This window comes from Melozone crissalis, unplaced genomic scaffold (assembly GCF_028551555.1).
Source record: "Melozone crissalis strain CALT ecotype California unplaced genomic scaffold, PUWL_Pcris_2 ptg000251l_1, whole genome shotgun sequence".
NCBI lineage: Eukaryota > Metazoa > Chordata > Aves > Passeriformes > Passerellidae > Melozone > Melozone crissalis.
Genome location: NW_026536010.1, coordinates 339,877 through 356,129, shown reverse-complemented (window position 1 = coordinate 356,129; position 16,253 = coordinate 339,877). Strand labels below are relative to the sequence as shown.

At 47.2% G+C, this 16,253-nt stretch overlaps 1 protein-coding gene across 1 annotated transcript in view; it reads right to left on the bottom strand.

Moving 5' to 3' along the window:
* Nucleotides 1–16,253, bottom strand: part of ZBTB40 (zinc finger and BTB domain containing 40) — a 33,202-nt gene that overhangs the window by 10,422 nt on the left and 6,527 nt on the right. The window contains 8 exon segments of the mRNA XM_054294438.1: nt 839–1,003; nt 1,479–1,652; nt 4,060–4,151; nt 4,153–4,241; nt 12,783–12,819; nt 12,821–12,923; nt 13,445–13,546; nt 13,582–13,665. Of these exon segments, the coding sequence (XP_054150413.1) occupies nt 839–1,003; nt 1,479–1,652; nt 4,060–4,151; nt 4,153–4,241; nt 12,783–12,819; nt 12,821–12,923; nt 13,445–13,546; nt 13,582–13,665 (846 nt within the window).

Genomic DNA, 16,253 nt, shown 5'->3' with positions numbered 1-16,253 from the left:
CTACCACATTCAAGCTTTGGTTGTACTAATTGCAGCACTGACATCCAGCATGAGGTCCTTGCAGACCTCCCCTCTCACTGCTTGTCCAACTTTGGGCAAGAAGATCGGGTTTTCTAAGGTATGCTGCTGAAAGAGACAGTGACAACTTCAAAAGGCAAGGCATGGTTCTCCCAAGAGTCAGGATTTCTTCTCTCCCTAGTTACAGAGATTCCAGCTTCTGCAAGGAACAGGCATTCCTAGGCACAATTTGCCTCATCTCAGGACAGCCCCATGAAAATTGGTTGGATGCACCAGGGATCAGAGGCGCTGGTTTTGCCAGTCAGAACACAGAGGGGATGGGGGAGATCAGATGGAGGCACCTGGCTGCAGGTGAACCCCAGCTCTGTGCCCACAAGGCCAGCACACAAAGTCAGGCCCCACAAAGCTGACTAGTCCTCACACTTGTGTAAGAGTTTGACAACAATTTAGAGGTACAAGCACGGTTTAGGTTTTAAAGCAGGAAAACTGAAAGCCAAGGCTCTGGGGAGGACAGGATGGTGGCTGCACAGAGACCTCTGATGAGCCCTGGGCTCTCAGACTGATGTGCCTCCAGCTGACTGTTACCACAGAATGGTGGCCAGCTCTCAAAGGTTTGCTCATTATAAAACCTGCATGCACAGAGCCACAAGCAAAGCAGCTGTGTTTTCCAAAGTGCTTTTCCAGCTATAACTGTTTCACCAGGGACATAGGTGTTGAGAGCCACTGGAAGAAAAGAGGTTACTGGCCAGGGAGGGATGAGGAGTTAGAAAGCAGCTGCTGCCAGCAGCAGGAGAAACTCAGGGAAAGAGTAGGAGGACACTTGTGAGGAAGAAAAATTCTGAGCTGGGTTGTTTCTAGATATCCTTGATGAACAGTTTTGGGGATGCAGATTCCTGCACAGTCATCAGCAGTTGCCAAACAGCAGAGACAGACAAGGACTGCCGCTCCAGCACTGCCAACACAAGGCAGGTGAAACCACTGCCTCCTACTCACAACCTGCTCCATCACCTTGGAGAGACCCTTAGGGAGGCACTAACAGGGACCCCTTCCACCTGCCTCCTGCATCACACTCAGACACAGAATCCCCTAGAAGTATAGAATATTCTGACTTGAAAGGAACAAGGGCATGACTGAGGCTCACCCAGACCCAGCCTGTCCTTGGTCCTACCTGCTGCAGACTTGGCTCACAGTGCAGCTGAAGCGGGGACCACTTAGAACCTAAACACATCAGCCATTCCCTCAGCTTGCTGTGAACAAACATCTCTCCTCAGAGCTCAAATCAGCCACTCTTAGTTGCTAATCTTCAGCTTCATATACATTAGCCTGCCTCAATCCCACTACAGAATACTAAGGAATCTTTAAACCAAGTCCTGCTGGAAGACTGTCTGAAACCCAGAATGGCAGGTAGTAAATCAAGTCCTTAGGAATTCCAGTATTTCCCCCCAGATGGGGATGAAAACTCTGTATCTGCTTGCACAGGTGTAGGAGCCTGTTCATATCTCTCTCTGCAGGAGCCAGGCTCCATGCAGCAGAGATGTCCTGCAGCAGCACCTGGGTGTCTGTCAGGAGCTCCACAAAGTTCTCTTGGAATTGTCACAACGGTTTGGCCCTATAATCCTCTGGGCCCCATTTGCCTGAATTCAATGAATGGAAAAACAAACAGCTCAGCTTGCAGCATCTTCCCAAAGGGCTCCAAAGGCAGGGGAGACAGGAAAGGCTCAGGCACTCAGTCCTCCCCAGGTCACTAATGCTCAAGGCCTTATGCTCGGCACACTCAGAGTCACATTCCAGCAGAGGATGAACATGACAAATCAGAACTTCTCCAATGCAGAGACAATACAGACTATCTTCTACACTCATGTGCAAACAGAAATTTGGGTGCAAAGAAATGCATCTTTGGCACCCAAATGTCTCCTGAGTATCAGTCCCAGTCTGAGCCCAGAGGAAGAAAATCTCAGTGCTCAGCAGATGAACACGGGGCCTTGTGTGTGAAGGCAACGCTGTCAACACCTCAAGATGTTTTCAAGCCTCTTCTGATACCCTGGAATCACAAAGACCCCATTACTGACTCTTAACTAGAGCTTCATTGTAAGTGGTCTGTAAGTCAGTGTTTGATCCACTCCACCAAGAAGGAGCTTGGAAATGCCCTGGTTCATGTCCCTCTCATGCCCTTGTTTGACTATCAAACACATCAAAATTTTACACTCAGGTGGTCCAAGGTAATCAAGAACTCAATGGACTGAGTTGCCCTTGGTGAAAATGTTAAAGGCACACAAACCAGACTTGCAATTGCAGAGCAGCTGTAGCACCTTCTTCTCCTTCTTACATCAAAAAAAAAGTAACTTTAACCTCATTCCTTTCTCCTGTCTAATTCTAAGCTGGATCTGCTGAATTTGCCTTGATGAATCAGAAAAATGATGACTCCAGAGTAAAACCCCAACCCTTTAAAGACACCCCAGCATAAGGACATGATAGACTAAGTCAGGAAGAGGAGCAGTGTTTATTCAGGATAATGAAGAGACTTGGGCAAAATCTACTGTGTCTCAAAAGTAATCTAGGATTGTACTTGTCACTTGATAAATAAAACTGGAAATTGGCAAATATATTAATCTGAAAACTATTTTTTCACCCCCATTGCAGTTACTATGTTGAAGAAGAGGCACAGTTATACTTCCGTGGAAGAAATCAAACACAAAACCTGCACGTCATCCCAGACATCCATGCATGATTTTTGTGCTTGTGTCTTTTAATCATTCTGGTTCAGTATCAACAAGAACAATCCATCATTCCCACAGCACTACCTGGGAGAAAAGCAGGAAGCACAGCTTGGGAAAAAAAGGTAAAGTCTCTGGGACCCAGAAAATACACAGTGCTGTGTAAGAAGAGAAAACTCTCTGGGATAGGAAGGAAGCAACAGCAGGCTGGGGGGATATGCAGTGGAAGATTCTGAGCTACTGTGAACAGCTCCCTGAAAAAAGACTTCTTGGAGACATCAATCTGGTCCCCAGGAAAGCAAAGGGAAATTCACAGATGCAATATTTTCCTTCTGCTCCCATCAGAATGTTTCTGATTTTATGACATAAAATTGAGTTGTTATGAATGCACTCACTGCTCTGCCACCATGCCAGGGTGATCTTGAGAACCAGCACATGCCATGTGCCACAGTGTAGGACCTCCTGCTCCCTATTAGCTGTACAGCATGGGACACCAAAGGTACCACCAGTTAATTCATCAGTTGCCAGCAGACTCAAATCATCCCCTCCCTCTTCATTTTCATCATAAGAAATATCTGTGCTTCTGTTTGTTCAAGCTGCAATTTGAGGAAATTCAGTTCTGTGTAATTAAGTAATGCCCCTCCTTGGAATGGGTATTACCATGAGATAATTAACCATGCTGGGAATCTGGTGTTTTGAGAAAGCAATCGTGCTTAACGAATGACAAAGCCAAGCGCCTGTTGGGAATGTTTGCTACAGAGGAAATTATCAGCATTATGCGTGCAGTTTTGCTTTCTATTAATTCTTCATTTACATTTCACTGCATGTTAATTTAGTTTTAAATTTTATATGACTTCAGAGTCTCTCGATTTGAATTGTTCAGAGTGTGCCTAAACTTGGAAGGTTGTCCCACCAGGCAAAAGATGGGGGCTCCTGAATCCCTGAACCATCACAGGCAGGCATCAAACAATAAAATCCCACCAAAATGAGTAAGAGGAGTGGCCTGGCCACGCAACAGGATGATGTGTAATGGGGACACTAAGTGTAGGATTCCCATCAGCACACTCTGCTCCACACAGGAGACCATGAGTCAGTGACCAACATAAGCAGAAATGCTACCTGGATCAAGTAAAGAAGCACAGCCCAAATAAACCCAAATAAATTCCTCTCCCCCCCCTCCCATCTTCCCCAATCACACGGAATTCCAAGTAAGACACTGTATTTAACATCAAGACATCTCCAGCTTAGGGGAAGTTTTAGGTATTTGTTTTCAAAGGCAGTACTACCATAGAGTAAAGTCACCAATGGAAGTTTAGTTTGGTCACACCATCACCATCAGAGATGTTTGCTCTTGCCACCAAGTTGTCTGGCAGAAGCTGGAGTCCAGGGAAGGATGCTTTCACAGCCTCCAGAAGTTTCCACTTTCAGGGTTTTCTCTTCATCCACCTTCCTGATCGGATTGTCCATGGCTTCCCTCTGAGAGCTGCCTTCACAGCAATCCAAAGCTACCTGTAACAAAGAAACAGTCACAAAACTGTGACAACTTCCTACAACCTCCTGGATCTGGACAGAGATCAGAAAAACAGCAACAGTACCACAATACTGCACTAGATCCCTACCCACTGCTTACACAATTTAACTGAAATGGGTTATAGGGGGGCAGGGGGCAGTTACAGGAACACCCAAACGTGGCCGACGTGTAACAGATATGTCACCTTGAAAACAAACCTGGTGGGTTCTTCCACCAAGTCCAGCTCTTGGAAGTGGCTGATGAGCCAAAAACTACTTTTTAAAAAAAAACAAAAGTAGACTTAAAGAGAGTGTTCAAAGCAACATTTCATGTAATATTTTTAGTGAATACTTTTTTAAACTGTCAGTCTCGATTTGCTTGTCTCCGCAATTTTTCTGCTTGCCATCAAAAAACTGATGGCCAGAAGAAAATACTCTGATTATTTAAATAAGCAGCTAGCTATTTACTGAATTATTATTTCTGTGACAAGGCCATGTGAAACATCTCTTACGTGAGATGCAACCGCGGTAGTTTGGAAAAGCTCTAGGATGCCAGCAAAATACCTCTAAGGCTCCTACAAGGGAGAGGCACTTGGCAAGAACCAGTGACCTCCTTTCCACCAGCACTGTGCTCCTGAGCAGAAACTTTTCAGGGCACCAGCCCAGCTCCCTGATGTCAATAAGCACTACAGAGTCCTATCAATTAAATTATAAAATTATTAATATCTGTCCTAAAACATTTTTGCTCCCTTTTCCCTGGTTGGTAAGATCTTCCACAGCCTCATTCCCCCACTGATTTTTCTAATTTTCAGCTGAAATTTATTCATGGCCAGTGTATGTCTGTTTGTTCATGTGCCAATACTATCTTTTAGTTTTAAAAGCCTTTTAAACTCTCTGAGGTGTTTACCCTACCCTTCCTCTTTGATTTCATTATAAGAGCATGATCATATTCCCTCTCAGTCTTCATTCCCCTTATCTAAATTAGGCAAGTCCTCTTATAAAACAGCTTCTACACTCCCCTAGCCTTCCCACTGCATATCTGTCAAGTTCCAGTATGAATTCACCTTTTTTGAACCAGACTGCAAGAGAAATTCTGGATGAGGTCTTTACCCTTAGTTCTCATTACTGCACCCAACGCCCACCCGTCACTTCATACTGCCACACCAGTCCGTTCCCAGTACTCAGTTCTCCCACCATGGAACTGGAGAACTGAATTCATGGAATATAGAATCATAGAATCATTTAGGCTGGAGAAGCCCTCTAGGATCATCACGATCACCCATCAACTAGCACCACCACCATGTTCACCACTAACCCATGTCCTCAAGTACCACATCCACATATCTTTTAAACCTCCCCAGGGATGATGACTCCATCAGCCCTGCCTTGGGCAGCCCATGCCAGTGCTTAATAACCTTCACAGTGAAGAAATTTTTCCTAATATCCAATCTAAACCTCTCCTGGCACAACTTGAGGCTGTTTCATCTTATCCTGTTACCTTTTTACATAGGAGAAAAAACCAACTCACACCTGGCTTGGACCTCCTTTAAGGGAGCTATAGAGAGTGAGAAGGTCCCTTCTGAGCCTCCTTTTCTCTAGGCTGAGCTGCCCCAGCTCCCTCAGCCACTCCTTGTGCTCCTTCTCTGGACACTTCAGCTCTTCAGTGACTTTTTTGTCATAAAGAGCTCAAAACTGAACACAGTTCATTCTTCTCTCTCTTGCAGATCCTCCTCTGTGTGGACAAAAGATTTTGATTGTGCTCATCATCAAGATTTGCTAAACATGCCTTGGTATTTTTGTGTCCATAACATCATAATGTTAATATGAAGTAAGTAACAATATTAATTAATATTAAGTAAGTACCAAGAATCCCACTAGTGACCTTGCTACAAGTTGTGAGTCCTGCCTTCAACACAATCTGTGGTTGTCTCCCAAAGAAATGCATCCTTTTTAGTATCACTGTTTCTCCTAGTTTAACAACTTCCTTACATGAAATTCAAATGCTTTGCTCTAGATCTAGACCAAGGCAGGAAAAAAACCCCATTTTTATCTCATGAAATAAAGAACCCAGGTCAAGCAGAAGCAATTTAGTTAACACCTGAGAGGGACCAATCTGATTTTTATTTATGCTGCAACATATATTGTGTTCTTATAGGGGCTGTACATGTGCTAGCAACCCTGACCCCAGGAAGGCTTCGCCTGGCAGCCAGTCAAGGCAGACAAAGCCCCCACTGTGGGTAGGACTGTGAATCACACACACACACACACACAGACACGCACTGACACACAGAGACACACACATGCACACAGACACACCCACAACGACACACCCACACACACCCCGACAACCACACACACAGACACATGCACACACAGACACACACACACCCACACACACACCCACAACCACACAGACACACACATGCACATACACGCACACACACAGACACACACACCCACACACAGACACACACACGCGTGCACACACACAGACATACACAGGCATACACACACGCACACCCACACACAGACCCACACACACACGCACACCCACACGCACACATACACACATACACACCCACAGACACACATGCGCACACACACTCACACACAGACACACAGACACATGTGCAACACGCAGACATACACACCCACACACAGACCCACAGACCCACACACGCGCACACACACACTCACACCCACACACACCCTCCGCCATTTTGCCCGTGAGGCAAATGCCCGGGTGCCTGCGACGAATGCCCAGGAAATGAGACTGTGGGAGGAACGTTAGCACACGAAAGCAGCTAAATGCAGCACAACAGGCCCTCCCCCAGACACAACTGGAGATGCTCTCCAGTTATTCAGCCCCCATTTGCTTTGGGTACCTTGGAGGGAGGGGGGTTTGCCTGTAGGGTCTGCTCAGCCCTTCTCCCTCCTTCTGGCCTTTTCCTCCCTGCGGTCCTGCTTCCCTGCTTCACCGTTCCCGAAAAACCAGCTCGCCATCGCGACGACCTGGTGTTCTGCTGCCTCCCCAGTGAAGCAGGCGCTGCTGCAGCCCGCTGGCCCTCATGCTTCCCAGGCACTGCCGCCGCCAGCCTGACCAGACGCGCCCGCAGCCCCCTATGCTTGCCGCTGTGTTTGGGGCGCTGCCGCCGCACGGACCTGCCCTGCAGCGCCAGCCCGGCTGTGCTTGTGCCCGGTGCCCGGCCTGGTGCCGCCGCACGGACCTGCCCTGCAGAGCCAGCCCGGTTGTGCTAATGCCCGGTGCCCGGCCTGGCGTCGCCGCACGGACCTGCCCTGCAGCGCCAGCCCGGTTGTGCTAATGCCCGGTGCCCGGCCTGGCGCCGCCGCCCGCGCCCGGCCGCACCATCGCCCACAGCCGCCGCGCCCCGACCCCCAACACCCGCGGCTGCTCCAGGGCCGTGCCCGTGGCCACGGCAGCCCGCTCGCCCCGACGGAAGGAACACGCAGTCTGCTACTGTTTAGATATCGTGCCTGGCCCAGCAGAGGAGCTGCGGAGACGCAACGCGGTTCAGAGCACACACGCTCTGCCTGCTAAGCTGATGCCGACAGACCACCTGGGTTCTTGTGGTAATGCTGTCCCTGTCTTCTGTTTCTTTCTCCTTCTCTCTTTTCCTCTCCCTGCTCCTTTTCCTATCCCCCTTAGTAGGAACACTTAACCTTTTTTATCAATAAACAGTTCTCAGATATACTGTTGCATTTGTACTTTATTTTAGTCCAAGAAATCTATCAGAAGAATCCTCCCCCTTTTATAGCAGAACAGGACGATGTCCTTTACTGCATTTTCTCCCCATTGTTTTTTTAAATTTTTTTCCTTACAAGTTTCACCTATATGTGCTCTCCTGCCTGTCCCAAAGAGCTCAGATCACTGCCTTTCTCTCCGAAATGTCTGGTCCTGCTCATCAACTGTTGGGACCACTCTGAGCTTGGAGAACAATAAGAAGCCTTCTGTCACTTGCATAGCACAGGTGTCAATTCTTCCCATCTGTTCACAGAATCACAGAATAGTTATTGTTGGAAGTGACCTCTGGAGATCATTTAGTTCAATGCCCCTGTCATGGCAGGATCACCCACAGCAGGTGACACAGGAACTCATCCAGGGGGATTTGGACTGTCTCCAGAGAGAGGCAGACTCCACACCCTCCCTGGGCAGCCAGTTCCAGTTGTCTGCCACCCTCAATGAAAAGAAGTTCTTCCTCATGTTGAGGTGGAGCTTCTTATATTTTATTTTCTGGCCATTGCTACTTGCTCTGTCACTGGGCAGCACTGAACAGTCTGGCACCATCCTCTTGGCGTCTTCCTTTGAGATATTTGTAGGCATTAATGATCCATTCTCAGTCTTCTCCAGACTATCCAGGTCCAGCTCCTACAGTCTCTCCTCAAAAGAGAAATGCTGCAGGCCACTCATCACCTTTGTAGCTTCTGCTGGACCCTCTCCAGTAGCCCTTGTCCTTCTTGGGCAGAACCAGACACAGCATTCCAGGTGCTTCTCACCAGGGACAAGTGGAAGGGCAGGGTGACCTCCCTTGACCCGGTCACAGTCTTCCCAATGCCCCCCAGGATCCAACTGACCCTCCTGGCTGAGAGGACACACTGCCAGCTCACGGACAGCTTGTCACGCACCAAGATCCCAGGGCCTTTTCAGCAGAGATGCTCTACAGTTATTCAGCCCCCCAGCTGTTCTGGTACTAGGGATTATCCCTCCCCAGGTGCAGGACCCTACACTGCCCTTACTGAACCTCGTTCAGTTTCTCTCCACCCAGTTCTCCAGCCTATTAAGGTCCTGCCAAATGGCAGCTCAGCCTTCAACTATATCAGTTACTCCCTCCAGTTCTGTATCATCACCAAACCTGCTCAGCCTATCCCTTCATCCAGGGCATTGATAAATAAGTTGAATAAGTATTGATCCCTGGGGAATGCCACTCACTACAGACCCCCAGCTGGATTCTATTCACAACTCTCTGCCATTCAGCCAGTTCTTGATCCATCTCACAGTCCATTTACCTAACCCACATTGCCTGAGCATACCTATGAGGATGTTGCAGTATCAAAAGCCTTGATGAAACTGAGATAGACACCATCCACTGTTCTCCCCTCGTCAACCCATCCGGCCTTGCCATCATAGAAGGCTTTCAGACTGGTCCTAATGGATTGTTGAGGGATGTCATTTGAGTTGTGATTTTCCTTTACCTGCAGGAAATTTGTGTCTCTGTGTTTCTCCTAGATGAGGCTCCAAGCTAAACCATGAATTTTCAAGGTCATCTCCTCTATTTTTTTCTTGGTCAGACAATATCTGTTGTGATATCCAGCAACCTGATGTGCCACAAGCTTCCTCATAGCTCCACAGTACATTTGTTTGCCTGTCAGACATTTCAGCCATTCCCTGAACTTCCTAAAGCTCTTCCTCAAGTTATTCACTCACTCAGGTATATAACCTCTCATATAAGATCTCTCTCATTCAGGATGCAAACTTCAGACAGTTCCCCTACCTTAAACATAAAAGAAACTAATCCAACAGCTCCTCCTGCGCTCTAATGAGCACCTGAACTCCTTAATTAGTTTCTCTCATTTCTAAAGATCTGTCCTTTTATAGACCAAACTCTGCTAGTGAACCTGCTGATGTATTTTCCTCTTTAATTCACACTGACCTGCCTCTAGATCCCTTAGTCTGAAGTCCTCTTCTGAGAAAACACAAGAAGAGGTACAAGAGCAGCATCCTTCAGGGAGCTCCTGCAGTAACCTCCCACAGCTCCCAAGCAGAAGAAATGTCCCTGGCAGTGGGAGATGCAGCGGTGACATTTTAAGACTTATTTTGACACCACCAGGTGAGACAATTAGAAAACGGCCCCCAGTTCTGCTTGCAGTAGGATTTTTCCATTCCCAGTGTAACTAGTTAAAATTCCTGCAGTGGCTAACAACCTGCTTGCACTATCCCTAATACCTGTCTGAGCTCTGAAGCAGCTTGGTTTGAGCATCAAGGTCTGCAGGCACTGGAGTGAAAAGGGAGAGAAACGACATAGCTCAGAATACCCAGGTGCCTTCTAGAAGACAGCCTAAACAGAAGGAAAAGGCTGATGTTTCTACTACCTACTCTGATTTTCTGGGTTCAGTGCTGTATTGTGGAATGATCACTGAATTCTGAAACAAACTAAGTGGTGTGGTGCACCATGCAGGAGAAGTTACCCACTCTGTATCCGCTTCATTTCTCTTAAGTGATAACCTGTATCCAAATCCTCTGTCCCTTCCAAATTACAGAAACACCAAAAAAGCCACAGAAGTTAAGCACTCAAAAAAGAGAAAGGCTAAATTCAAAAGTTATCCAAAAAAATAGAGATTTACAAAGATGCTTCACAAAATATCATGTACTGGTTTTCCAGCAAAGAAAATCAAACTTGCTCCATTGCACTGCTCAGACCAGGTACAGAAAGAACCCTGTTGCCATGAAAAAAGGCTGTTCCATGAGAAACTCTACTTGTCTTGCTGAATAACTGTGTAGCTAATGACACAGTGATAGTGAGAAGAAAAAGGAAAGCCTCATCTTTATGAACCTCTGGAGAACTAGACCCCATCCTTGCCAGCCCAGAGCTCCAGTGCAACACTGGATGAACCAGGTAAGACAAAACCTTCAGGGGTGGCTGTTAATTCCATGTTTGCTTTCCCAGTCCTACATCTGAGACACTGGGGATTCCACTTGCATACATGCCATGGGCCCATTATTTTTATCAGTTTAACTTCTGGAATAATTAAACACTTTCCCACTTGTCTGGGGAAGAAGGGGTGGAATTAAACAAATAAACCCCCCAAGGTCAGTCTACGCTTGGCCATTTCTGTCTTGTTTTCTTGTGCTGCAGCAGGACGGAGCTCTGCCCACAGCCTCACTGGAGTGCTTCCCAAACAGATCTGTCATTTCATGGAAACTGTGGGCTGAAACAAGAGCATGAAGGGATCCCATAGAGAGGAGCAGGATTTCATATTCGGAGCAGGGTTTGGGGGCTCTGTAGCAAATGGAGCAGACAGTGATTGGCGAGAATGAAAAGAAACACTGCTCCTCCACCAAACGAAGCAGGGGCTCGGCAGTACATGATGATGCAGTTACAGGCTGCATCCTGTTCCCAAGAAGCAGAATTATGATTGCAGAATGATTTTGGTTTACTATAGGGGTGTTGTATTTGGTTTTTTCAATGTGAAGGGAGAGATAGAATTGACAAATTTTAACCATCTAATTCTATGAAGACAAAGAGAAGTGAGCAGGGAAAAAGTGAAGCCTTTAAAAGAAAGGCTGCACTGCAACAGGAACAGGCATATATGAAGATCCTAATCTCCCCACTGCCGATGAAGCTTCAGCTCCAGGCCCCCAACACGGGTCTCTGCTGACAGCCACAATGCCCCCAGCAGATGCCAACTCCTTTGCTATACTTACACCCTGCTCTCTCTTCTAACATCTCCATTCCAGACTCAGCTGTGTGCTTTCAGAGGCAAAAGTTCATCAGACACCAGTCACATCCCAGTCACAGCAGTCATACCCCAGCCCACAAAGATAGGACAGATGCCTCTGTTGGCAATACCTTTTTAGGTACCCTATTCCAATCTGTGCCTGTTCTCAGGGATTCTCCATGCTGGATGTAGTGAGGGACCATGAGACCTTAATTGAGGGGCTTATGAGCTGGGCCGAAGTTCTCAGCCCACCTGTTGTGGCTCTGGTCAGGCTTACTCAGACAGAAAGCAGAGATCATTCATGCCACTGAACACAAGTTTCCACTTACTATAATCCTGTGTCAGGGGAGCTGAATGATGTGACAAACTAGGACAGGAGGTCAATCTGCATCCTGATCACAGCTTGTGAGGGCACCCTGTAATTTCCAGCTGCACAGGGTACAGCTAGCTCCCCTCAAAGACAAAGGAAAGCAGGTTATAAACAGCATTTTGTCCTTTATGACTTCTGGAAATCAGCATACAGAATGCAGTTGCTTACAGAAAAGGAAAGCAACAGTCCTCCCCACCAACTGCTGCCTGCAACACATAAGAAATAAAACCAAATTATTTAGTAGATGCTCCAGTAGATGTTACAGGCAACTGTGTGGTAAGAGTTGCAAAAATGACAGAAAGCTGGGAGACAGCTGAAAGAGAAGCTGATGACCAGGAACTGACAAGCAGGTAGCAGAGAGGTCGTTAGTTGTTCTTTTCAAACACCCCTATAGAACCTTGCCCTTGCTCCCAAAAAGGCTTTTTCAGGGTATGAGGAGTACTAGGTACCTCCTCTGGCCCTGGCTCCCCTTGCAGGGGTAGTCTGACACTCATCCTGGTCTCCAGGTTGCCTTCACTGCTCAGTTTTCACTATTCCCACAGTCCAGCACAGAAGGACCTGAGAACACACACGTGCAGTCCATGCTGTGCAGAAGGCAGGGAGAAGTGCCAAGTGAGGCTTGCCCATCATCTGGCAAACTATGTGTATGATGCTACCTTGAAGACACACACAGCCCACCCTGTCCACACAGTTTGCCTATTTCAGATTTTTTTTACCTGCTTCTCTGAGGCAGTCAGGAATCCTCTTCTACTGTCTCCAAAACTCTCTGATGGGGCTCAGCTGTGCCACGCTCCGGATCAGCTCCTCCCTGCAGCACAGCAAGCGAGCGGTCAGCGTCTCTTCATCAGCTATGCTCTCTGGGGGGAAAAAGATTCAGAAACACAAGAGAAGAAATAAGTCTGTCTGAAGAAACTGACAAGTTCCTGAAGCAAGGGAGATTTTCTGAAAGATCTAAGTGAATAGCAAAGCTCATCCCAAGCACAAGCAGCAGAGGAAAATCACTTTACTATTCTCTTTAAACTCTGTGAAAGGAAAATGTCTCATTTATCTAACAGAGCACAAAGCCATAAAGCAAGCTGGAAGTTAACACCAGGTTTGCAAGGCCACTGTTTTGTGTCAAACTCGAGTAAAAAAGAAGTTTTCAACCCCAAGCCTCAGCTGTACTCACACTGGCTGCCAGCCATTGATCCAGCCCTCCAGGCAGCAGTGGGGAGAGCCCTGCGCAGCTTCACCTCCTGCTACAGGCAGAAATGCTCCAGGATCTTGGCCAGCACATAATAAACCTCCCACATCCAGATACAGGGTTTCTCTGTAATGTTACCTCCTCACTTTCACAATTTCCTACCTGCTTGGGTGTTACCTGCACCAAATTTCCTACCTGCTTACTGAGGGGCTTCTGCACTGCCCTGTTCCCTCTCCAGCAAAGCCACCCTCAGCTCAGGATTTGTGTCTTGAAACAGCTTCAGAAAAGACACAGGGTCTGAGTGTCCAGGGGCTGAGCATCCCAAGTGTCACTATCCTGGGTGTGAGCATCCTTAACTTTGCCCAGCAGCTTCCTGAACACTGAATGATCCTCTGCCTTGGCCAGAGCAGCCAGAGCTTACAGCAGAACAGAAATGCAGGAAGATTTAGAGAGCAGAGTCAACTGCCCTATACAGACAGACACAACAGGCAGAACCCTGGAGTTTAGGTCAGGGGACAAAAAATTAAACAGAACAAAAAAATAACCACACACACATACCACTGAATGCAAACTCTGGCCTGTGGCCACTCACCCTGGGAAGCAGGGCAACAAGCCCTGCTGCCAGCCCTTATCCATACAGCAAATCCCATAAACTGGAGCTGGTTCCAGCACCAAACGTTTCTTCATGTCCAACTAGCCAAAGACCACTAAGTGTAAAAGACCTGATAAAGCATGAATTTAACACTGCTACTTTGGAAGGCAAAGCTAGGACAAGAGATACTGGATCTCACTGCAGAACAAGGAGGGATCAATTGCACAGAAAGCCGAGGATATTTCAAGCAGAACTTTCAGGAATCTCCATTCTCAACCACAATGGAATTCTGTCTCCTAGAGAAAACTCTGGAGAGGAGGCACATAAACTCTGAGTGCTGTGGGCTCTCAGCACACCTGGCAATCAAACCCAGAGCTCCAAAATCTACTTCAGTGACCTGAAACAGCAATCAGAGGCAGACGTGCTTGTACAGCTATGGAAATAAAAGGCAAAGAAATAAGCTGAAACTCTTACTCCCATTTCCCCAGAGTCCTTTAATGCTGTAAATATTGCCCCTGAAGACTTATGCTCCCCAGCTCTCCAGGAGAGATGGCAGCCTTTCCGAGCAGGCAGCCTTTATTGGAGACTCCAGAGATTCGATAAAGGTACCTTTGAAGTGGGAAGTTCAGCTCCGCTCCAGGGAGAATGGCCATTTTCTGCTGTCATTGTCATTTTTATTCTGATGATAAAAAGCCTGTAGGCAACTGCTTGTGGCCACACCAGGGCCGGTGGGCTGGCTTTTCCTAGCAGGTGTAAATGGTCACACATTAGAGCAGTGTGGCAGTGCAATGACCTATTGCAACGACTCCGCAGAGGGGACACTGCAGCAGTCCCAGCTCTGCCCACGCACAGCAGCTTGCCTGCCTGCCAAACAGAGTGTGGACGTGAAGGGCTCTGGTGTAAAGAAAACACAGATGTGCTGAAGAACAAACATAAAGGTATTTTTTAAATGCAACATTAATTTGTAATGAGACTTGATAACCAGATCATGTTTGTTCTCAAGGTTTGCGTGCCTGGCCCCTTCCAGATCAAAATGAGCATGTAAAACACAAAGTGTCTCCACTCTCACCACCTTAAAGGTGTTCATATCCTGCCAAATCCATGTTTGCACTAATATGGATGAAAAGTAACTTGCATTGTTGCAATATATTTTTCAATTTTAGGGATTTTTAATTAAAATCAGCACAGTATTGCTACCCCGAGCCCCTGGTAACATCCCTTCCTCAGTGCATGGATTTGGTTAATAGAAATGAGTTTTCAGTAACTGAAATATTCTGCTGTTTATAGGCTCTTGCCAGAAGACATTTCCTTAGACAAGTTGCTCAGTGGGAACAACAGCCTTTTAGCATTGTTGTGAAAGAGCACACAGTTTACTTCAGACTTACATCAAAGCACGAACAATTCCCAAAGATCCTGGGAAAAAATGGAGAAATACTGATACCAGCAGGAATCCCAGCTTCCACTTAGTCATGATGTGCCTCCACATTACAGCCTGATCCACCAGGCTTTCACTGCCTCGGACACTACAAAACTCTTCATGGCCAAGTTGGCACAAATTAGCAAACATCCAGCTTCCACTTGGGAGGAAGAGACTGCCTTCTGCACCAGGAAAATGCATCACCAAGACCTGGCTTAAGCATGGTCAGAAGAGCTGTGCCACCAAACAGATTCTATGGCACTCCAGAGGTTTGGTCCCCATTGAGGATATCAGTTCTGGTGGCCAAAACACTCCCACCTCAGCACCATGGAACACATCACACACCATGGAACAGCCTTCCCAGCTCATGTCAAACATGCCCATGTCCACAGCAGCCCCATGGCAAGCTCTGAACAGGTTAACCTCTGCAGGTTAAGGATCCAGGAAATAAGTCTCCTGTCTCCATAGCATCTCCACATCTTCCATGTTTTTCCAGAGATTTCAACCACATGTGCAAATAATGTACACCCCCCCTGAGCAATGTGCAGTGGCCCAAAACTGAACTAAAGAGGGATGTGAGGAGAGACGGAGGGCATGCAGCAGTCATTAGCCCAGCTGGCCATTAACTCTTCTCTGCAGGTGGGTGAGCACGGTTATGGCTTTTCATGCCTTATCCATGCTCCTGCTCCCACCATGAGAGCACATCCCAGCAAAAAGCCACTTTATTGACTATTTATTGATCTCCTTCAAACATCAGCTTTAGAGTGAATGCAAGCATCCAGAGGATGGTGGGTAGGGATCTGCAAGAGACAGATTGGGAAGCACCAGCTCAGGGTGGCACAAAAAGCTGACTCCCTTCAGAGCTGAGGGACACTCAGGTACACTGCAGGAGGTCAGGCACTGTGGGGAAACTTCCATAGCCATAATCATCACTCCTCTGTAAATGCACTCTGCTTTGGGTTTTGATGTACAGGTGGTGATGAAAATATAAAAAA